The sequence below is a fragment of the Lampris incognitus genome, chromosome 2 (assembly GCF_029633865.1).
Source record: "Lampris incognitus isolate fLamInc1 chromosome 2, fLamInc1.hap2, whole genome shotgun sequence".
NCBI classification, from domain to species: Eukaryota; Metazoa; Chordata; class Actinopteri; order Lampriformes; family Lampridae; genus Lampris; species Lampris incognitus.
The window spans coordinates 10,436,194-10,459,174 of record NC_079212.1 but is presented as its reverse complement, the minus strand read 5'-3'; the positions used below and the strand labels follow the sequence as shown (position 1 = coordinate 10,459,174).

General features: G+C 42.5%; 2 protein-coding genes across 2 annotated transcripts in view; one reads left to right on the top strand and one right to left on the bottom strand.

Moving 5' to 3' along the window:
• LOC130106614 (protein NDRG3-like) overlaps positions 1-13,741 on the bottom strand; it is a 34,658-nt gene extending 20,917 nt beyond the window's left edge. Inside the window, exons 1-3 of the mRNA XM_056272792.1 lie at positions 13,591-13,741; positions 11,666-11,749; positions 11,332-11,364 (exon numbers count right to left, since the gene is read on the bottom strand). Coding sequence (XP_056128767.1) covers positions 11,332-11,364; positions 11,666-11,722 — 90 coding nt within the window. The 5' untranslated portion in view covers positions 11,723-11,749; positions 13,591-13,741. The remainder of the gene's footprint in view (positions 1-11,331; positions 11,365-11,665; positions 11,750-13,590) is intronic.
• A 6,389-nt stretch (positions 13,742-20,130) lies between these two features.
• On the top strand, positions 20,131-22,346 carry LOC130108098 (WASH complex subunit 3-like). Its single transcript, XM_056274943.1, is given in 3 exon segments — positions 20,131-21,521; positions 21,524-21,574; positions 21,577-22,346. Coding segments are annotated over 3 exon segments (627 nt in total). The 5' UTR covers positions 20,131-21,418; the 3' UTR covers positions 22,050-22,346.
• The last annotated feature ends 635 nt before the right edge of the window (positions 22,347-22,981 follow it).

Sequence of the window (22,981 nt, the reverse complement as noted above, 5' to 3'; positions counted from 1 at the left end):
ATGAACCCAGTGTTTGGCCACAATACCCGGAAGCTCTTTCCCCAGAGAAGAGCTTATGGACACCAGGGACAAAATTTCTGTGCTTTCTCATCCCATCTGTGGAATTACTGGACATTTTGGTCAGTAGTGAAACGCCAGAGGAGAGGGAAATGACCCGGCGCTCATGTGTCTCCGTAGACACAGACTACGTACTTCATTGCTGGGAATATTTCTTTCTAACGTGCGATCACTGTGCAACAAACTAGACGAACTTCATCTACTGGTAGGGAAGAATAGAGACTTTTCTTCATCTTGCATTTTGTGCTTCACGGAAACTTGGCTGTGTGGATCAACACTGGTCTCTGAGCTGACCGGTCTCTGAGCTGCAGCTGGAAGGCTGTTCAGAGCGGATGGCGACACTAAGCTCTCCAGCAAAATGAAAGGTGGAGGTATTTGTTTTTATACCAACAGTGGCTGGTGTAAAGCTGTGATAGTGATTGTGCAGCACTGTTCTGGAAACTTTTTCTCATCAACCGTAAACCCTTCTACTCCCCCCATGAGTTCGCCTCATTCATTCTGGCCAGTGTTTACATTCCACCACAGGCCGACGTGCAGGAGGCACAGCACATGCTCACCGACCAGATACTGTGTGGGCCGCGGACAAACCCGGACTCTTTCATTATTGTCTTCGGTGACTTTAACAAAGGGAATCTCAGCCATGAACTAGCTAAATACCAGGGCTGTCAATGAATATCCTAAATTCGAATATTTAACCAAATTGTAAAAAAAAAAAACAGACATTCAAGTGTGAAAATTAATATTCATTTGTGGAACAAAAAAAAAAGCAGCAATACCATGGTTGACTGCCTCGGAAATTCTCGCAATGGCTGCTGCACTGAATATGCTGCATGACGGACAGGAGTTACACAACATCACTTTCACTGGTTGAAAATTAAATTTAGGTCAAGCTGAAATGAGCGAGTAATTCAACAACAACCGTGTGGTAAAGATGGCAGACAGTTCAAAACCCAACTTGACTGCACAATCTAAAAAGCCCAGTTTGGGAATATGGTCAGAAAACGAGAAGAAATAGTGGAACCTCGAGATAAAGTCATATGCAAGCTATATGTAAGCTACAGTTAGCTTACCACTCCACCACTAGTAACCTGAGGGCACATCTTGAAAATATGCAGCTAAATCAGCATGGCCTGATGTCTGGAACTCTAACCAAACAGCCACATCTCCACTCATATTTTACACCGCCCGCCACAAGCTCGCAATCTGCAGCACGACAAGAGGCTTGCATGAAGAAAACGTACTTCGTTCATATGCAAGGACATGAGGCCGATCATCAGTGTTTCTCAAACCAGTCCTCAAGGACCCCCTATCCTGCAGATTTTCATTGTAACCCTGCATAGGCAGCCCTGCTTGTGCTTACTCAACGAATCATCTCATAGCATTTAATTATGCAAGGTGTGCAAACTCTTGACATTCATTGCTGATTGGTTGAATAACTACAAACAGGTACCTATTCAGGGTTGCAAAGAAAATCTGTAGGATAGGGGGTCCTTGAGGACTGGGTTGAGAAACACTGGACGGGCTGGGCTTTAGAGTCCTGTCAGGAATTGGAACCAAGGTACTGTATTCCTAGACATGGAACAATCACCAATAGAATCTTAGAAATCTATAACAGCCCCTCAGACAAAATAAAGGAATTACTCAATGACAAAGATGTGGCTCTTACCATAGATGGATGGACCTCCCTAGCAACAGCATCTTATGTCACAGCAATGGACCACTAGATTTCAGACAATTGGGAAATGCATGACTACGTCCTCAAAACAGAAGAGCTTAGGGAAAGCCACACTGCAGAGAATGTAGGCGAATGTATTCAAGACATCTTGAATGTCTATGGCATAAAAAGGGAATCTGTGACTGCCATTACAACAGACAATACTACCAATGATGTCAATGCAGTGGAGAGACATCTTGAAACAGTGAATATCACATGAGTGGCACACACCATCAACTTGGCTGTGCGTAAAGGGCTTGGGGTGGGAGCCACTGAAACCCCCGTGAGCAGGCTGAAAGAGGTGGCATCCCATTTCAACAAACTTACCACTGACACTGATCACTGACTTCCTATCTGACAGGAAGCAACATGTGAAGTTGGGGAAACATGTCTCTGACTCCTGGTTCATCAGCACCGGTTCCCCTCAAGGCTGTGTCCTTTCCCCTCTACTCTTCTCCCTGTATACAAACAGCTGCACCTCCAGTCAACAGGCAGTCAGGGTCCTCAAGTTTACTGATGACACCGCCCTCATTGGGCTCATCTCTAGTGGGGATGAGTCTGCCTACAGGTGGGAGATTGACCATCTGGTGTCCTGGTGCGACAGATACAACTTGTAGCTCAACACTCTAAAGACAGTGAAGATGGTTGTGGACTTGAGAAAGAACACACCCTCCATGCCCCCATCACCGTGTGGCTCCCCAGTCAACACTGTGGAATCCTTTTGTTTCCTAGCACCATCATCACCCAAGACCTCAAGTGGGAGCTGATCAAGAAGGCACAACAGAGGTTGTACTTCCTGTGGCCGCTGAAGAAGTTCAACCTGCCAAAGCCAATAATAGTGCACTTTTACACCCTAATCATTGAGTCCACCCTCTCCTCCTCCATCACTATCTGGTACCTTGCTGCCACTGCCAAGGATAAGGGCATATTGCAGCTTATCATTCGCTCTGCTGAGAGGGTGACTGGCTACAACCTGCCAGCCCTACAGGACCTGTATGCTTCAAGGACACTGAGGCGCGCAGGAAAGATCGACCCTTCCCACCCAGGCCATGGTCTCTTCAAAACACTCCCCTCTGGCAAGAAGTTAAGGTCTCTAAAAACCAGAACCTCACACCACAAGAACAGTTTCTTCCCCACAGCAGTAGGCATTTCCAACAAGCCCCCAGACACCAACAAATATTGCCCCCCACCCCCCTTTGACCCTCTTTCCACACCACAACATGACACACACCTACACACATGCTCACGCACTCACATGCACAAACACAGTACAATATGTCTAGCAGCCCTACTGTGCCCCCTGTACATGAACACTTAGCATAAGCCTGCACTACCCTGTAAATAACTCTTATCCTGCAACAGTTTTTCATTCTACAAATAACTTATTTAAAAATTCTCAGTTAACATTTTGTAGTGTACGTACTATATTCCCAGTGTTTACACATTATTGCACATTATTTCACCGGTTTTTATTTAGTCTTGTCAATATACTTTATTATATTTTATTATTCTTTTAACTTTTACATTACTGTTGCTGTTAATTTTTCCCTCATGCACCAACATACCAAGTCAAGTCAATTTCCTTGTATGTTCTTGAACTAATTAGCAATAAATATGATTCTGATTATTTTCAGAATCAGAACGCGATTTTATTGGCCATGTAAGTTTGCACACAGAATTTGACTCCAGTTTCATGGCTCTCATGGCGTACTTAACATAGAATAACAACACATCAATCGTCAGATATATACGCAAGGAAAGACTATATACAGGCAAAATAAGAGGCAATAAAGTGCAATGGTGCAGAGACTATATCAGAGATGCTGAAACAAATGTTAGCAGGTTACTTACATACATGCCTGAGGTAGATGGACATGACAGAGTGTACCAGTACAACAATTTTAATTTATACTGTCATTTTAAGTCAAGATTAAACATCCCTCATCTACCAGTTGGTACAATTCTTTTGTTATGATGCAGAAAACAGAGATTTATTAAGATTTAAACTACAGCTGGAGACTCCTGGGTAATCTTATGAGGGTAATAAGTATGTCATTTTCGGTATAAATGCACTAAATGATTATTCCAAACAAACAGAGTGGAGGCTCTCCTGCCTGATCTTCACCTTGACTTTTAAAGCTAAACCCATCTTGAAAGTGCAGATAAAGGTCCTTTACTATGACACATGGTCACAGCGGGTTAATGAACACCAGCCATGAATTAAACAGGCCTTCTGGAGTGTCTCGGTGTTCTGAAAACTACATCAATCAACAGGTCTTTCCCTTGAAAGGCTGATAAATATTAATGTGATGGGAAGTGGAAGTGAGATTTGATGAGCCTATAGGCTGTTGCACAGTCCCATAATCTCATTAGCAACCTGACCATAAAAAGATCTGATTTATCAGACTGACCTTAATCTTTCTCACAGACACACATGCATTGACACACAGATATTATTTTAGTAAATCCATAAAAATTTTAAAGATTCTTCTCTGAGCAGTTCACAGGGACTGATAAAGCTCACTCGATCAACTTTATTCTAAGAAACTAACAGATAAAATAAGAAATGAATAGGTGAACAAGTTCATTAGTTAACTGGCAAGCAGCCAATAGCTAGAAGCCTGACAGCTAATGGCTATGCAGGAATGCATGTGAGCAGGCTACAGCTAGCTGGCTGAAAGCTAACTACTGACTGTCTAACACTCACCACCCCAACCCCCAAGGAACAGGAGATTTGGTTCAAGTCCAACGCAAAAGACATTGCTGACAACATAGGAGAAGGCAGGAAAGGAGGAAGTAAAAAGAAGTGAATGAGAGAGAAGTGAATTTAAGAGGCAGGCTAAGGGTGTGTATCTTAACAGGACAAAGAACGAGAGGGAAAGAAAGAACAAGTTTAAGACAAACAGCCAGAGAGAGAGAGAGCGACAGGGAAGCAGAAAGTGTGGCTGTTGTCCACCAGTCTCACACTAACTGAAGGAATTAAAGAGAGAGAGAGAACAGAAGAGAGGGAGGGAGCAGTGATAACTCAGTCCGTGATGGGATTAAATCAAAAAGCTGTGTACTGACTGGCTAAGAGCCTTGACGACCAGTTAAATAACCAACCACTTGTTAGTCTATGTCTTTCTTTTGGGATGTTTCATCACCCTTCATCTTTCTCCTCTCATCCTTCACCCCTCTAACTCTCATGCTCTCACATCTCATCTTCTCATACATTGTCATTGCTGTTTTTATTACTTAGGAAAACAGAATCATTTAAAAAAAAAAAAAAACAAACGAAAAAAACTGTGTTATCAATCAAATGAAATTAAAGATACTGTTTACACCTGGCATTCACTTGCGTCTTGGGTGATCCAACTACAAGTGGACAGGTCTGCCAGTTCACACCTGGCATTAGAATGCATCTCCAGCCACCCAGCCACTGAGATGCACAATCCGGTGCATTTTTAGTGCCGGTTCCGAGCACAGATAAATAGGGAGGGTTGCATCAGGAAGGGCATCTGGCCTAAAATCTTTGCCTAATCAAATATGCGGATCCTTAATCAGATTTCCATACCAGGGTGCCGGTGGAAACTATGCTACTACTGAGCAAAGGCGATAGAGAAGGAGAGGGGGAAGGCATGACCAGAGGCAGTGGGAGAGGAGGAATATTTATTTTTATTTTGATATTTAGTGCTGCACTGCTGTGGGCTGGGGGAAACTGAATTTTGTTTCTTTTGTGTACGTAGTATATAATATGAAATGACAAATAAATTGTTCCTGATTCCTCTGGCATGTATGTAAATAACCTGCTAAATCTATTTCAGCATCTCTGATATATTCTCTGCACCATTGCACTTTATCACCTCTTTTTTACCAGTATAAGCACCAATAATGACTTCTGGACTCAAATATGCAAAAAACCAAAAAAAAGATTTTTTTTCAACATGTCCAACAACACTAACACAAGACTAATTCAATACAAAGTACATACAGATACAGATAAACCATTGCCAATAATCTGAAGTGATCAACAAATCCACACATCAAACTCAGCGAACAAATATCTGTATGCATCAGATTATTTGTTTCACATTCGAAAAGGAGTAGGAGGAAGTATACTTATTTTCATACTTATTTTTTCCTACCTCTTCTCACCTACTCTTAAGTTAATTCAGCTACTATACATATTTCAAACTCAATTCCCACTGTACTGTATATTCAAATTCAATGCAAGTTGTGCTGTACAATACAAACTCAACTACTGTGAACAACAATAGGAGAAAAAAAGAGGAAAAAACCCCATCAAAACACAAGAGAAAGAGAAGGAGAAAAAAAGAAAAGAAAAACGCATCCTACTGTCCGAATAATAAATAGATCTCAATGCTACGTACAACTCAAATATCCACTTAGTGTCATAGAAAGAAAAATGAAAAAAATTTCAAAAATGTTTAGAGATAAATAAATCCTACTTCCATATTGCTGTTCTTTGGGTGCAGCATCCCCCTATACTCGTCACTGTGTATACTACGAGACCCGAGTATACTTGACATCACAAAAAAAAATCACAACACCTCAACTGGTAGCCCTAACTATCACTAAGAAAACTATTTTACGGTTTTATTCAGTAAAGGGAGACACAAGACAACATCTGCCAAACACAACATGTAATTAAACATATAGCTAAAAATAAACTCCAGTCTGTGACGGACTGGTAGCCTGTCCAGGGTGTCTCCCCGCCTGCCTCCCAATGACGGCTAGGACAGGCTCCAGCATCCCGCGACCCTAAGTTGAATAAGCGGCTTGGATAATGGATGAATGGATGGAAACTCCAGGCAGTACTATTGCGCCTTCACGCAGAAAAAGCTTTTGATTGGGTCAATTGGGAGTTTTTTTAGAGTACTACAGAATTTTGGATTTCACCAGACTTTTATTAAAACAATTCAAGTGTTGTATAACAGCCCAAGGGTGAGAATAAAAATAAATGGAGCCATATCAAATTCATTCAGCATCGGAAAGAGGGACAAGATATGGCTGCCCGACAAGTCCAGTACTGTTTGCAATATTTATTGAAGCGCTAAGCCAGGGGATCATCCGGGACAAAAATATTACAGGTATAAAAATGCTAGGTCAAGAACATAAAATATCTTTATTTGCAGACGACATTTTAATTTACTCATCAAACCCAGAGAGCTCAATTTTGAAATTATTGTCACTCTCAGACAACTTTGGTTCCATCTCAGGTTATACATTGAATATTCCAGAGACTCAAATATTAAGTTTCTATTACAGGCCTAGCCAGATCATAAGCGCTAAAATCCAACTAAATTAGGAGTTGGATCACATGAGATATCTAGGAGTAAACATCCCAAAATAATTAACAAAGTTGTATGCCTTAAACTTTAATCTGTTAAGTCATAAAATAAAGGAGGACATAAAAATATGAAATCTAATTCCAATATTAAGTTTTGAGTCACGAAGAGAGTCAGTATAATGAATATCTTGCCTAGGGTATTATATTTGTTTCAAACTCTTCCAGTTGAAATAACTGATAAACAATTCAACGAATGGGATAAATTAATATCATGGTACATTTGCCAAGGGAAAAAACCAAGGATAAGATTTAAAACGTCAGCTGGCAAAGAACAAGGGAGGACTTGCACTACCCTGCCTAAAGGACTATTTATTATATATCGGCTCAACTGAGGATCTTGTTTTGTTGGTGAAATTCTGATTACCAAGCAAGATGGAAAGAAATTGAAGAAAACATGTCCGGGGCAGTTCCAATTCAGGTACGGATAGGGGATAAAAGACTAATTAAAAACTTAATGGAAATAGGTAATAAGTGGATTAACTTATCTCTGAAAACATGGCTAAATATTATCACTAAGAATGGCTGGTTTGAAAAATACGAATTCTGAGATGGTGCTCTCACGACCTTGACTTTACCCCAAACAAACTAGATGCGAGTTATAAAGGATGGGCTAATCGGGGCCCCTCCTCATACTGTACCTTTTTTAATCAGGGGACGCTGAGCAACTTTCAAATGTTGAAAAGACAACACAGGTTAAATAAAAGGGACTTTTATAAATTTCTTCAGGTACGCCATCACATAAACAGTTTTATGTTAGAGAGTCAAAAAGCATTTGAAAATAATTTATTGAAAGTTGTTAGTGCCTATAGGACGGATTCAGGGCTTAAAATAATTTCTAGGCTATATAGGGGACTTCAGGAGATAAAGAGAGCAAGTACCACCTACATAAAACAAAAACAGGAAACTAACAGTTTCATTTCAGAGGAAGTTTGGACAAAGTATTGCGAATCTCAATGGAGGATAACAAGCTAAACCTCATGGAGTGTGTTTGGCTGGAAGACTCTTAGTAGACATTTTATCACACCTATTCAGACAAATAAAATCTGATTGATTGATTGATTGATCTCACCACTGAGACTCTTCCAGCTGCTGGAGAAATTGTAGCTCCCAGGAAGCCAATCACAACCACTTGTTTTGGGCCTGCCCAAAAGTAAATACCTTTTGGTGTAAGATTTATATAGAATTTGTGACTATATTTGTGACAAAAATTACTTTTAGTTGGGATGAACTCCTCTTTGGTCTCTTACAAGCAACACCCACAAATGTTAAAACAAGTTACTTATTTGGAATATTGAGCGTAGCTGCTAGAAAACCAATTACAACAAAATGGCTTAAGCCAGACACCCCATCTATAAAGGACTGGTATGATATAATTTATGAAATTATTGTGATGGAAAGAATCACCTTCTCCATAAGGCTTCAGGAAACTAAATTCAAGGAAATTGGGGAGAAGTGGAAATTGTATATTTCCCCATAACGTTCTTCTTTTGTTTAAATGTGTTTATGTATGGTTTTTGTACTTTTTCTTTACTTTTTTCTTCTTATCTCAAATAGAAAAACACCCCATGTTCTATTTTTGTGTTCGATAATTACTCTGTAAAAAGCAGAAAAGATGGATCACTTTGTAAAAGTATCTAACTAAAGATGATTATGTAAAATGCTGTTAATTTGTGATTCCAAATAAAGGAAAAAAAGGAAAAAACAAAAAAGTGGGAAACATTTATTTTGCTAAATTGGAAAAACAGAAAACAACTCATCGTCTCACAGTGGTTAAATCTTTTAACAGAACAGGTAACACTGGAACAAAACTCAGCCTTGCAACAAAAAAAATAATCTGAGCAATTCAATGAGAAGTATTCAAAACTTGCCAGTGAGCCAGTGCCACAACAAACACAAACAAACAACATTCATGTACACATACATACACAAACAGGATCATACACACGAGCAGTCTTGCAAACACTCTTTAGAGGCAAACATACAAGTGGAAACACACTCACACAGACACAAACACACAACATTGAAACTGCTTTTTTTGCTTTTGCCATTGTCATTGTCATTATTACTTCTGTCACATAATGATTTATTTGAAATTTATCTCTCCCCTTATTCATGCTCATTTATTTACTCATTCTTTCACTCATTTTTCCCCCTTTATTTTCTACCGGCCGTCCTTTTTTTTTGTTTCTACTATTACTACTGCCACAAATAGCAATGATTCAAATACTTTTATGCCTAAACTCACTCCACACAGCTGCTTCCCTACAGCAATCATTTACCACACATCATCTCCATGCACATCTACAGTTAATCTTTCTATTTCTGTATTCTACATGTGAACCCCTACTGTGGGTACATAGTTTCACATTATTACAAGGCATGGATGCAGCAAATGCATGTCGCACCAGACAGAGACAAATAATCTGATGAGGAAAATTTACTGAGTGAATTAGGAGCATCAGGCTCTGACTGTTTGCCATCTTTCATTGTGTGCTCAAAATACACTGCAAAAGATGCAACTCATCCTGTAAGCTAGTTATGTGGGAAAATGTAAATGTCTGAACATAGAGTTTGTAATTCTTAACCTGAACCCTGTCAGGCTCGACCTGATCACATCAGTTCAGGGTCAGTTTAATTGCAGTGGGTTTGAGAGGGTCAGGCTCTGTGCTGTGGTGGATAAATTAACTTGAACCTGAAGTTGAACTTGAATGTGCAAGCAGGCAGGGGTTCTTCCACAGTTGTGGGTCTGATGTGTGTCAGAAATTACAGACCAGGTAACCAAAAAAAAACCTAAACCCAGTGAAAGCTTTGGTGAAACACAGGGTCAGGTAGACAGCCTGTGTTTTCATTCACTTAACAGCTGCTTTATAGCCTGCCCACAATTTGGTTTGTATTTGGTCCGTCACCTCTGACAGTTCACTTGCACTCGGCAGAATCACACAGGATATTTTTCTATTGGATATTATTGCTATTGCTTATGCAGAGGACGTTGGTTGAGTAGGCAGTCCCTCCAAGTGGCCCAGGACACATTCATGTACACACTGCAAAAAGAATGTGGCCATATGCAGCCCACACCACCTCCGAATGTGGTCTGAGGGATCAGATCTCAATGGGTTCTCAATTCATCTTGGGTGCATTCACACCTGTACTAATAGCAATCCACTTGTGATCACATCACCCAAGACACAGTTTAATGCCAGGTGTGAAGAGGGCCAAAAAGCATTTTAAACTGCCAGTCTTTTAATGACTATTTTGCCATTATTTCTTACTGAGCAACTGTATATCACTGTATGCCATGGCAATGTCAAAAACTGTCCAGCCAGCTTAATTTCTTTGCTGTACTTATTCAGTCTATCCTTGTAAATTTCATGGTGAGCCTGAAGTTTAGTCTTTCTCCACTGCCGTTCTGCCTGGCAACACTCACTCTTAAGCTGCCTAACCACCACTCCATCTCTCCAGGGGGCATTTTGATTTTTTATGTTTTTAGTTTTAACAAGTGCAATGTTGTCAAAGATATTTCATATTTTTGAGTTGAAGTTGCTCACAAGAGCCTTAGTTTGTGATGCCATGAACGGCGACAACTCATTTAGTTTTCTTAAAGGTTTCCATCATATTACTGTCAGTGAAACGTTTTTTGATTATTCAAGTGCTCTTCTGTTGTACAGGAAAAGCAGACACATCAAAAAATATACAACAGTGATCGGAAATAGCAACATCCATGACACAGGGTACAGTAATATTAAGTCCTTTTGATATGACTAAGTCCAGAGTATGCCCCTTATTGTGGGTGGGTCCAGAAACATGCTGAGTGAGAGCAAATGCCTCCAGTAAGCTAATCAGGTTTCTAGCTTTGGGGTCTGTATGACTGTCAACATGAACATTAAATCATGGCCCTGTGATGGACTGGCAGCCTGTCCAGGGTGTCTCCCCGCCTGCTGCCCAGTGACTGCTGGGATAGGCTCCAGCGTCCCCACGACCCTGAGAGCAGGATAAGTGGTTTGGATAATGGTTGGATGGATGTATGCCATGACAATGTCAAAAACATAACAATGCTGGGCATCAACTCAATACAGAAGGAAAGTGTTTCTTACTGCTCTGTATTGCTGATGTTCACTGATACACACACTAGACAACCAGGACAACAGACAGACAACCACACAGAGAGAAAGGCATACAAGCAGACAGACGGACATCTCTGTGTCGATCTCACCTGACAATCAAAGTCCTGCAGATTTCTCCCATTCTAGTTAAAATAGTGAGAGAAGGGGAAAAGAAGAGGTGAGTGAAGCGAGAAAGAGAGAGAGACTTCTTTATCTTATTATTCTAAAACTATGAATCTATATACCTATACAAAACAAGAAGTAGAATGATTCTGTGATTCTAACAGTGATTCTTCATCTTCTGTCAGCTTGTTCCCTGTTTCTCAGGGATTGCCACAGCGGATTGCACAGTTTTCCAACAGTGGTTGAAATTCTAAAAATGGAAGACATCTCTCTGTTATATAGGATCTACATCGTGAGCCTAACTAGGCTCCTCCTCCTCACCTGTCCTGTCAGCAGTGGTTTGATCTCAGTCAGCTGGACATCATGAAGTTCCTCCATTATACAACCAATCAGCTGCTAATCAACCTGTGAAGCAGCCATCAGTCAGACCCACGGGCAGACATTTAACTAGGCAGAGATTCAGATGACCATACACACTCAGCCAACAAGGACGTAGGATGATGTAACAGTGACATTAAAGCTTTGTATCTAAGTACCTGTGTGAGTTGTTCTCCTTTTATGTCCACCTGTCTGCAAATTTCTGTCTGTTACCAAATCACCTGAAACTAATGTCAACAGTCAGTAATCTTGGAATGGCAGTTCTCTGCCTGGTTTCTGTGTATGTGGGTGTAGGGAGGTGAAATCGTTGAACCATTACCCCTGCTAGTCTCTGACTTACTGGCTCTCACCTCTGAAGCTAACTCCCCTCATAATGGCTTCCATGCATAACTGCAGCCCACTGACTTCCCGTTTCTACTGCAGTGGTCATACCAATTTCCTGTTTGTTGGCAAATACATGAACGTAACTTGATATGTACAACTTGAAACTTTTCATCCGTTTGCTGGTAGGTGCAGGTGAAAGTTTGTCGACAATTCTGTGCATGTCGTTGACATTTATCCATGGTAAATCTTGCAGGCATCGCGAAAAATATGCCATTGTCAATAGCGCATGCCAACAAACAGGAAATTGGTATGACCACTGCAGTAGAAACCGGAAATAAGTGGTCTACAGTTATGCACAGAGTCCATTACCAGTGCTGACCACAGCCACAGATAGATGCAGTCTGGCTAGTGCAGTTTTCAGAGAAAGCCATGTTAGCTCCAGTTCTGCTTCATGGCCGTCGCTCGGTAACTGGTGATTCTATTGAAATAGATTTGTGGCATGTTGAACATGTCACCATGGTGATGTTATAGAAGACAATGGTACATATTTACACCAAACACTTCTTACTGCATTTAGAAAAATGGGTGAGATAGAAAGATAGTGAAAATCCACCTATTTATCAATCTACAGCATTTACTGCTGATTTTTTTTTTTTAGAGATGTAAAGGACATGCGTTATAACGGTTCTGAGGCACAAATTCTTTTTTTGCCCATTCCAGGTTGCAGTTGAAGCACTGCGGTTATTTCTGAATTAGGAACTGGAAAAATGTTTTGCCTTAATTGCAACCGTTAACATTTTTGGTCTCCGAGACCCATAAAACTACATGATGAACTCTCAATGCAATGTATTTTTTATCCTTTCTTAACTGGCCGGACAATTAACTAGTGCAATAAGAGAGTACTTACATTAATCCTTCATTAAACTGGGTTAACGGCAAATCACTTTCCGTCTATCCGCAGCGTGAACCACCACGAAAAGTAAAGGCCTGGCAACCGTTGGGACACTGAATGTTCAGTTAAACAAGAAAACACCTCCTGAATCGCTGATATCCGAGCCCATTTCCGACCGGACTCACGTCCTGAGCGGGCTGACAGGTTACTGTGCTCTGCTCCCGGTGCTGCTGGATCACTGGAAGCCGTCCGCCCACGCAACCAAAACAACGTTACCTAATAAACCAGCCATCTTATAACGCACCGTCACTAACCTTAACGAGACGCCCAACGGACGATGTGCCCCCTAATTAACGACACACGACCCACTGATGTAGCCTTAATTAGCTGGCTTCATTCTCTCTGAAACGCACCTGACGCCAAAATATGCCACATGGTCACGGAAGCGCGACGACGCAGACTGAAGTACACTTGACCGGCTGGGCAGAAACGCTTAACCACACGAAGCGGGCAGCGGTGTAACGGAGCTAAATGCTGGGAGTTAGCCGCGCTTGCTAATTAGCTAACTAGCGTTAGCGCAACAGTCTCGTTAGAGCGCGCGATGTAAAACTTATAACGAACGGCGGACTCGGTCCCGGCGCGTGCCACTTACCGTCGTCCTGTATCGGGAGAAGCGGACGAAGGACGAGTCGAGAGCCGGGCTGGATTAACGCACCTTGGGTTAACGGGAGGACCTCGGTCGGTGACGCGGCGGCGGCGCGTCCCGTGCGTAAACAAAGCCCGGGTGGTCCACTGACCCACTGGTCGCGCGGAGGCGGCGAGGCGTACGGACGCGTTCCGCCAAGGGACCGATGACGTAACCGCGCCGCACCGCCACTAACGACGTCAGACAACGCGCAAGCACTGTGACTGGTAAAGGGAGAGAACTGGCGGACATCCATCCCACCATCCATGATCCAAACCGCTTAGCCTGCTCTCAGGGTCGCGGGGATGCTGGAGCCTATCCCAGCAGTCACTGGGCGGCAGGCGGGGAGACATCCTGGACAGGCCGCCAGGCCACCACATGATGGAGGGATATTGGGAGAAGGATGCTGAATATGGAGCTGCCAGGCAAGAGGGAAAGAGGAAGGCCAAACAGGAGGTTTATGGATGTGGTGAGGGAGGAGGACATGCAGGTGGCTGGTGTGACAGAGGAAGATGCAGAGGACAAGAAGCAATGGAAACAGATGATCCGCTGTGGCAATCTAACGGAAGCAGCCGAAAGTAGTAGTAGTAGTAGTAGTAGTAGTAGAGATGTCAGCAGTACACTGTTTCCGTGTATTTCAGTTTCATTTACTAATTTAGCAGATGCTTTTATCCACGGTTAACAAGAGTCAGCAATTAGCAAGTAACTTCAAGTGTTACCAATTGGGATCATACAGCACTATATAGTAATAATTTATTAGTCATTACACATTAAGTAGTTATGATACGTTTGCTTTATAGTAATCATTAGTAGTTAAGTATGAAGTAGTAATAGTACATTTACTACACAGTAATCATAGAGAATGTATTAAATAGTAGTTGTAGTATATTTGCTATACAGTAATTATATCATAGTGTGGCGACAGGCATGGGTGCAAGTCCATGAATACTTGGATGGCACCCAGCGCTTTACCTGTGCCCCCCATCCATAGGGTTAGTGGTTGTTTCAGGAAGGGCATCCGACACAAAATTTTGCCAAATCAGTATGTGGATTGACAAGACCACACCAGATCAGTCAAGGTCTGGGTTAACAGCAGCCGCCATTGGTGCTGTGCCCTCACAGGGTACCAATGGAAACTATAAAATCCACTGTGGTGACTCCTGAGAAACAGGGAATAAGCTGAAGAAGTAATTACATCATAGTACTACTATATGAAGTGGTAGTAGTGGTACATTTACTACATAGAGTAGTAATCATCATAGTTGATTGCAAAAAATTTTGATGAAATTTTTTTTCTGAGGCTTTTCCAGTTTCCACATTGTGTTTTGGCCAGAGGTGGACTTGAACACAGTCCCGACATACTGTCGTTTCAGGTCCTCTGGACAGGAACCAGTCCATACAATTAGAATATGAAGAAAAAGACGAGGCAGTGACAACCAGAGATGTAAGAGACATATTAGAGTAGGTTGGGTGGGCTAAAGGACGTTCTATCTCTCTCTTTTCCACACTATAATTCACACACATATGCCCAACCATAAGGAAGTGGCCTGGTGGTCTGTGTACAAACAGCAGGACCATCTGCCCTGCCTGACCCACCTCAAGCCCACATGCATGAACGCGCGCGCGCACACGCACACACACACACACACACACAAAACTGCATAGTCAGCACACTGGAATACACACTATCACGCACTAACATAGACAAGCTAATCTTACCCAAACAGAAATTAATATGAAGATTTACAAAACCAGAACCATGAGTATTATAAAGTACATTCTTCTGAGATGGTCTGTTCTTCAGTCTATATTACACTTTGACAGGATTTCTTTTTGTTCCATGTTCAGTCAAAATGGTAAAATTCATCAATTTACAGTCTATGACAGAAGTCACACCTCTACCAAAGGTGAAAATTTTCCCTTAAACCCAAGTCCAGCCTAAAAGAAAATGTCCTCACTCTGATATTTAAAAACTCAAACTGGTCCTGACAAAGATAGATGTACAAGAATATACACACACATGCGCACTAGTACATACAACACAAACATACACACACACACACACACACACACACACACATACACACCATCATCATCGGCGGTCACCCAGGGTTGAGTATGACTGTCCTACCCCTAGGTCCTTGTGAGTCTTCAGGTGGGCATAGAGGCCGATCCTGGAGCCATATATTTTGGGACAATGTGTGCAAGGGTGTGAAGAAGTGGTTAAGGTTGTGGTTTGGGCCTTTCAGGTGACTTGCTCCTTTCTGAGTCTGCACTTGTTTTCAGCAGCACAGTGGAGCTCATGGTTGTAGAGCCAAGCACCCTCGCGGCCAGCCAATGTCCAGGCCTCCCTGTTTTTTGCTGCTTGTTCCCAGGTGTTAAGGTTGATGCCAAACCTTTTGATGTGGGCCTTGATGTTATCTTTATGTTGCTTCTTTTGTCCTCCTGAGGCATGGCGTCCTCTCATGAGCTGAGAGTAAAGGACTTCTTTCGGGAGGCATGAGTTAGACATGCGGAGGACATGGCCAGTCCATCCCAGCTGGTGTTGTGCGATGGTGGCAGTTATAGTAGGCATGTTGGCCTCCTCAAAGACACTGAAGTTGGTGTGCTTATCCTCCAAGCTGATCTTAAGGATCTCCCTGAGCCATCGCTGTTGGTATGCCTTCAGTGCCTGCTATATGTGGTCCAGTTTTCTGACCCATACAGTAGTGTGGGCAGCACTACCACTTTGTACACCAGAATTTTTCTTCTGGCTTGAAGGTTGTGGTTTTCAAAAACCCTTTTACTCAATCTTGAGAAGGCCCGGCTGGCACAACTGAGACGATGGTGTATTTTGATGTCAATATTGGCTGTGAAGGAGAGAAGGAGAAGGCTGCCAAGATATGGGAACCGCTTCACGTTTTCAAGTCTGGTGTTGTCTGCCGAGATGGATGAGGACAGAGCAGGCATATTTCTGTTGGGTGAGCGTTGGTAGATGATACGAGTATTTTTTATGTTAATGGCCAGGCCAAGCTGCTTGTATGCCTTTGTAAAGGTGTCCAGTATGCTCTGTAGTTCCTCTTCTATGAAGGGACACTAAGATGTTGTCATCAGCGTACTGCAGCTATATGATGGATGTGGTGGTAGTTTTACCTTTAGCCCTGAATCTGTTAATGTTCAGAAGATTCCCATCAGTCCTGTACATGATTTTGACTCCCTGAAGCAGATTGGGACCCGTGAGGTAGAGGATGGTGGCATGAAGACAGAGAACAGGGTTGGAGCAATGACACAGCCTTGTTTAACTCCTGTGTAGACCTTGAAGGACTCTGTCTCATCTCCATAACCGCTGAGTACTTTAGCTGACATATCATGTAGTAGTCATAGTACTCTGATATACTTGTCAGGGAAGCCTATTTTTGACAGAACTAGCCAGAGGGCCTGGCAGTTTGTGGATTCTAAAGCTTTGGCCAAGTCTATGAAGGCTATGTACAATGGTTGATTCTGTTCCTGGGCTTTTTCTTGGAGTTGGCAAACAGTAAAAATCATGTTCATGACGCTGCTGTTAGGACAAAAACCGCACTGGGATTCTGGCAGAATTTCCTGTGATATTGGGAGAAGTCTGTTAGCCAAGACCCTAGCCAGGGGTTTCCCTGTGATGGAAAGCAAGGAAATTACATGGTAGTTTCCACACTCAGCGTTGTCCCCTTTCTTAAATATAGAGACAATGAGTGCATCCCTAAGTTAAACAGGGATTTCCTCTTTTTCTCATATTTTAAGTAGCAGGGCATGGATATGTCTGAGGAGTGTAGGTCCAACTGCCCTCAGTACTTCTGCCGGTATTCTATCAGTACCAGCATCCTTGTTGAGTTTCATCTTCCTGATGGCATCCTGGATTTCTCTTAGACTAGGTGGTGCTGCCATGTCCTCCTCTTTGGGTTGCTGAGGGATTTGTTGGAGGGCATCCATCTCAGGGTTAGAGTCACGGTTTAAAAGGGCCTGGTAGTGCTCTTTCCACCTCTCTTTGTTTGACTCGTCTGTTAGCAGTGTTTAGCCATCTTTGGAGTGAAGGGGGGTTAGACAGTGGTGGTTGGGACTGTATATTGCTTTAGTGGCATCAAAGAAGCCTCTGGTATCTCCAGCATCTGCAAGGTGCTGGATCTCAAGGGCCTTCTTAGTCCACCGCTGTTTCTGCAGTTCCCTGACCTGGCTTTGGATGGCTGACTTTGCTCTTGCATTCAATTCAATTCAATTTAATGTCATTAAAAACAATGTTTAGGCACATGTTAAAAATGAAATGAGAGCTGTGGCTTCACCAAACAGTGCAAGACAGACACAGACAAACACAGCAAACACAATATAAGATATACACACATGAAGACCAAAAGCTAAAAATAAGTTAAAAGAGAGCTGGAGTACAAAATATTTAAAAATATCTACAGACATTCACTGGGTAGCCAGGTTCAGGTGGGCAACAGCTTGTGGAAAGAAACTGTTTTTGAGCCTGGTAGTGAGGGCTCTGAGGCTCCTGTAGTGCCTCCCAGAGCGCAGGGGAGAGAACAGTCCATGGTTGGGGTGGGTGGATCTCTGCTGATGCTCAGACCCCTTCGAAGGCAGCGTTTGTGATAAATGTCTTTTATGGCTGGGAGCTGGGTACCGGTGATATGCTGAGCCGCCTTGACGATCCGCTGCAGAGCTTTCTGGTCTACTGAGGTGCAGTTGCCGTACCACACTGAGATGCAGATGGTCAGGATGCTCTCTATGGTGCAGCGTTGGTGAAAAAAAAAAAAGAAGTTGGTGAGAATTTTGGGGGGTAGACGGGCGCTCCTCAGCCTCCTCGAGAAATGCAGGCGTTGTTGGGCCTTTTTCACAAGGGCCTGGGTGTTTAATGTCCACGAAAGGTCCTCGCTGATGTGGACTCCAAGGAATTTAAAGCTGGAAACACGCTCCACTTCCACCCCATTGATGTGAACGGGGGAGTGGCTGCAGCTTCTAGACCTCCTGAAGTCCACAATCAGCTCCTTTGTCTTCTGCACATTAAGGACAAGATTGTTGGTAGTACACCATGATGTGAGGTGCTCAATCTCGTCTCTGTAGGCATGGGCAGCTCGTTTATTTTGGCAGTTGATGTCATTCTGCCAGACGGTAAAGGCTTGCCTCTTGATGTTGATTAACCATTAGATTTCCAGATCATTCTCATGAAACCCAGTCTTGGTGGTTCTTCATCTTATGTCTAAGAGGGGTTTTACAGATGCCAGTGATTGCATTCCTGAGCATATCCCAGTGGCTTTCAATATCATCTGGATACTGCTTGGGCATTGATGTACTGAGCATGGCCTGGAACTGTTGACAAGAGGAGGTATCAGTAAGCCTTTCGAGGTTAAGCTTTGGGTGGCTCTGCTTTTTCTGCACCCTTCTTTTCCAGTGAAGTTGGATGGACAGGGTGGAGTGGATTAAGTGGTGGTCAGTCCAGCAGTCATCTGCACTGATCATCACTCTGGTGGCTAGTACCTCGCATTGGTCTCTTTGACAGATGATAATGTAGTCAATGAGGTGCCAAATATTAGAACGAGGGTGCCTCCAGGTTGTTTTAAATTTGTTCTTCTGGCAGAAGTGTGTTGGTGATGATTAGGCTGTGTTCTGAGCATGTCGTTAACAGCAGGACGTGGAGTTTATGTTTCCAATTCCTTCCTCGACAATTATGCCTCTCCACAAGTTGTAATTTCGTCCCACTCTGGCATTGAAATCTCCAAGCAGGATTAGCTTATCCTCCTTGGGGACTTTGGTGAGAACATTGTCCAGGTCAGCATAGAAGGTCTCCTTTACTTCATCCTGTGAGTCAAGTGTTGAAGCTTATGCACTGATGACAGTGATGCTTTGATAGTGACACTTCTCCTGGTTTGCCACTTTGCCGTGGTGGAGAAGCTTGCATGTACCAATGACCCGTAGAGCTATGCCATCCAGAGCTTAGCTCCTGGTAGGGTCACCCAAAGTGGATTGATCAAGGGGGAGGCTCCAGATAAAGCACGATCCAACAATGACCTCAAGCATCATCATAACATATATATATCATACCATATACTGTACTGTACATTGTACATATACTGGTACGCTCTGTCATGTCCATCTACCTCAGGCATGAATATAGTAACCTGCTAACATCTATTTCAGCATCTCCGATATATTCGCTGCACCATTGCACCGTATCACCTCTTATTTCGCTTGTACAGGTCAATTCTTGTGTATATATCTGAAGATTATTGTGTTGTAGTGTTGTTAAGTACACTGAGACAGCCACGAAACCAGAGTCAAATTCCATGTACATGTAAAAACCTACATGGCAAATAAACATGATTCTGATGCTGATATTGATGAATAAGCTCTAAAAACCATAAAACAATAAATTAAACAGTGAGCTGGTCATTTCTCCAAACTTATAAGTGAACCAAACTAAATCCCATTCGGACCCATCAGGAATAACAGCCACTACAGGTTGCTGGCAAAATACAGGCAACATAGCTCAAACCAGATGATGCAAACCAATTTATTATGGTTTCATAAACCTTGTCAGTATAACTCTTTCCTTTAAAACTGGTAAAAACACAGACCCTGGCCTATACAAACCATTTCAATAAACTCCCTTCACCAAATACTTCCTCCTGAATAGATTCCAGTGAGGCTGTGAAGAGCTCTTTACAGGGAAAATGAGACAAGATCCACCCAGCTGCGTTAGCGTTAAGTCAGTGGATAAGCTTACTTCATAAATGTGGATATGAGAGGAGGCACAGCGACATGTTTCCTGTTCCAAACAGCGCCCCAACGTAATGTCACCACACAGAGCTGTAGAAAATGTAGTGAACAGGACGCGTGAACGCTCATAGGAATTTAGCCTGTTAGGACGGTTTTTACATCATGGCCAAACTGGAAAGTCAGATACAATCATTTCTACTTTGACAGTTTGTTGTAAACCTAAAACCAACATGGTAACAACCTTCATCTGACCAGAGAATTATTAAACAGAGAAGAAAAAAGTGACACAGCTGTGATAGACATTATGGAGCTTTGCCAAAAAGTAAAAGCTGTGGCGTTTGGAGTTGGGGTGTGTGCGTGTTGAGAGATTCAAACGAAAACCAATAATCTTTCCTATCATCCATGACATTCTACCAGACATTGTATGATCTTAAAACACATCATAGTTAGTCAAGTACATTCAGAATCAACCTCCTTATAGAAATAACACAAAACTTTACGTAGCTTTTCTCTGATAGTAAATGTATAAAATGTTAAAGGTATACACTGACATACAGAAATAAAGTTGTTTTCTGATTTAGCACTTGTCAAAGTGTGTTTGCATGGGGGGGGGGTAGCGGCATCTCATTCAAATAGAAAACAGTTTATCACTATAGTTAGCATGCCCTACTTAAAGAGGCAATGTCATGCTCAATCTAGCTGCATATTTTCACTCTAGAGCTCCATTGGAGTAGCTTTGCATGATTCACAGTTTAAAATAAAATCCTTATTTATCTTCTAGTAGCCCTTTATGCAGCCCCTCAGTTCAGTCTGTCTGAAACAAGCCGCTTTAGCCTTTTTTTTCCAGCTGTCTCTTTAAGGCCCCCTCCCTAAAAGCCCACTACTTTCTTCTGATTGGCCAACTTCCAGAAGCCTGCTGAGGGGTAGCCATAAAAATTGAATGAAAGAACATTGAACTGGAAGTCACATGAAACGTCTTTTTTGCCACAACTATATGCGTCGTTTTCTGTCTTTTTAATTTTTAGTAAAGCAAGAAAAGGCTGGCATTAGGTGGTCATCAACGCTACAAATGGATGAGGACGGGTTACCGATCCTGGGATATGGAGTGGATCTTACCAAGGTTCCAGCTATACAGCAGAGAAGAATGGTGGCCCATCTCAATCAGTTTGTTGTCAAACCGTCTGGTTCCTAAACCGCTTTTCCACAGTTTGTGAAGAGCAACTTGCAACGTATCTCTCCGGATACAACAGACTGAAACTACCCTAAGTATTTTGGAGGCGAAGCTGTCCTCCATCCCAGGGTTGGAAGATGTCACAATAGAGGGTCTCAGTCAGCCACAGCCTACAGAGTCCAATGGACCAATTAACAATCAAAGCAAAACAGATGGTCCAGCTGCTGTGTCAGTTCCACCAGTGGCGGCATCTCAGAATGTACCAGAAGCTGTTCCAGAACAAAAAGCAGAGGCTGTTGCAGAAAATGTCATGACAGTGGCCAAGGACCTACGCTACGCCTGGTACCTAAAAATGGTTCAAGTGGGGGTCCCAGTTATGGCGATAAAGAATAAAATGATCATGGAGGGCTTGGATCCGAACTTGCTCGATACACCAGATGTACCTGTGCCTGACGGTGGAAAGAGAAGCGCTGGTGAGCAACATAACGATGATGACAGCTCTGGCAGCGAATCATCTTTCAGTGACTGATCCGTCACTGTCTGCAAGGTCCAAAAATTACCAGCTGCGCTTCTTTAGGCCTGCACTGGGGCAGGAGGAATAAGCCGCAGTGCGTCCGACAATAATTACTCGTCAGATGTCTATGGCTGTAGAGGCCTAATAAAGGAAAATGGCTGCCCTGCATTGTAGAGGGAATGAAATTTCATTGAGAAAGGCGTAAAAATAAAGTAATTCATAAAACAGACTTGTATAAAATAGTTTTTACATAAAGACTAACAGTATGTTGTTAAGTCTTTTTGCATTCCTCTGTGTGTGTGCGCGTGCATGCTCGTGTATGTGTGTATATTATCAACCACACTATACTAGTTTTACATTGTAACTACACTGTACTTTTACAGTGCCTTTAAAATAGCTTCTTATTGCCAAATTCCCTTCTTAGTATTGGCACTTCAATCTGCATCGCTGTGGATTACAGAAAAATATGCGTTTTGGGGGGGGGGCTTTGTGGCAAATGTGCCCTGTAATGCTTCAAGAGGACAGATAGAAAGTTTTAGCTGCCATAAGTACTGCATGACACTTCCCTTTCACTTCAAACTGGACCTGCAGATGTCTCATATTTATAATCAAGAATAACACCTCAGGGTGGCATTTTAATGCATTCTTAAAACGCCACCTCTGCTGGAAGAAATTACCACTTGCAATCTTTCACAAGAACGTGGCTCACAGGCGTCCATGAGAGAGCGCTGCTCTAACTGTACTGTGAAACAAGTGTGTTAGGCTTGTTGATGAGACTGGAAGGCACTTTCTTTATGCGAGCGAGCATATTTTGATCTCTGAGCTTTGCCTACAATAAACATTCACAAATTGCTTAAGAAAAAAAAAACATTGAACTGTTTGCCGCGCTCATTTGAGTAGCAAAAGCAAATGGCGATTGTTAGTTCACATGTGGCCATAAATGTTCG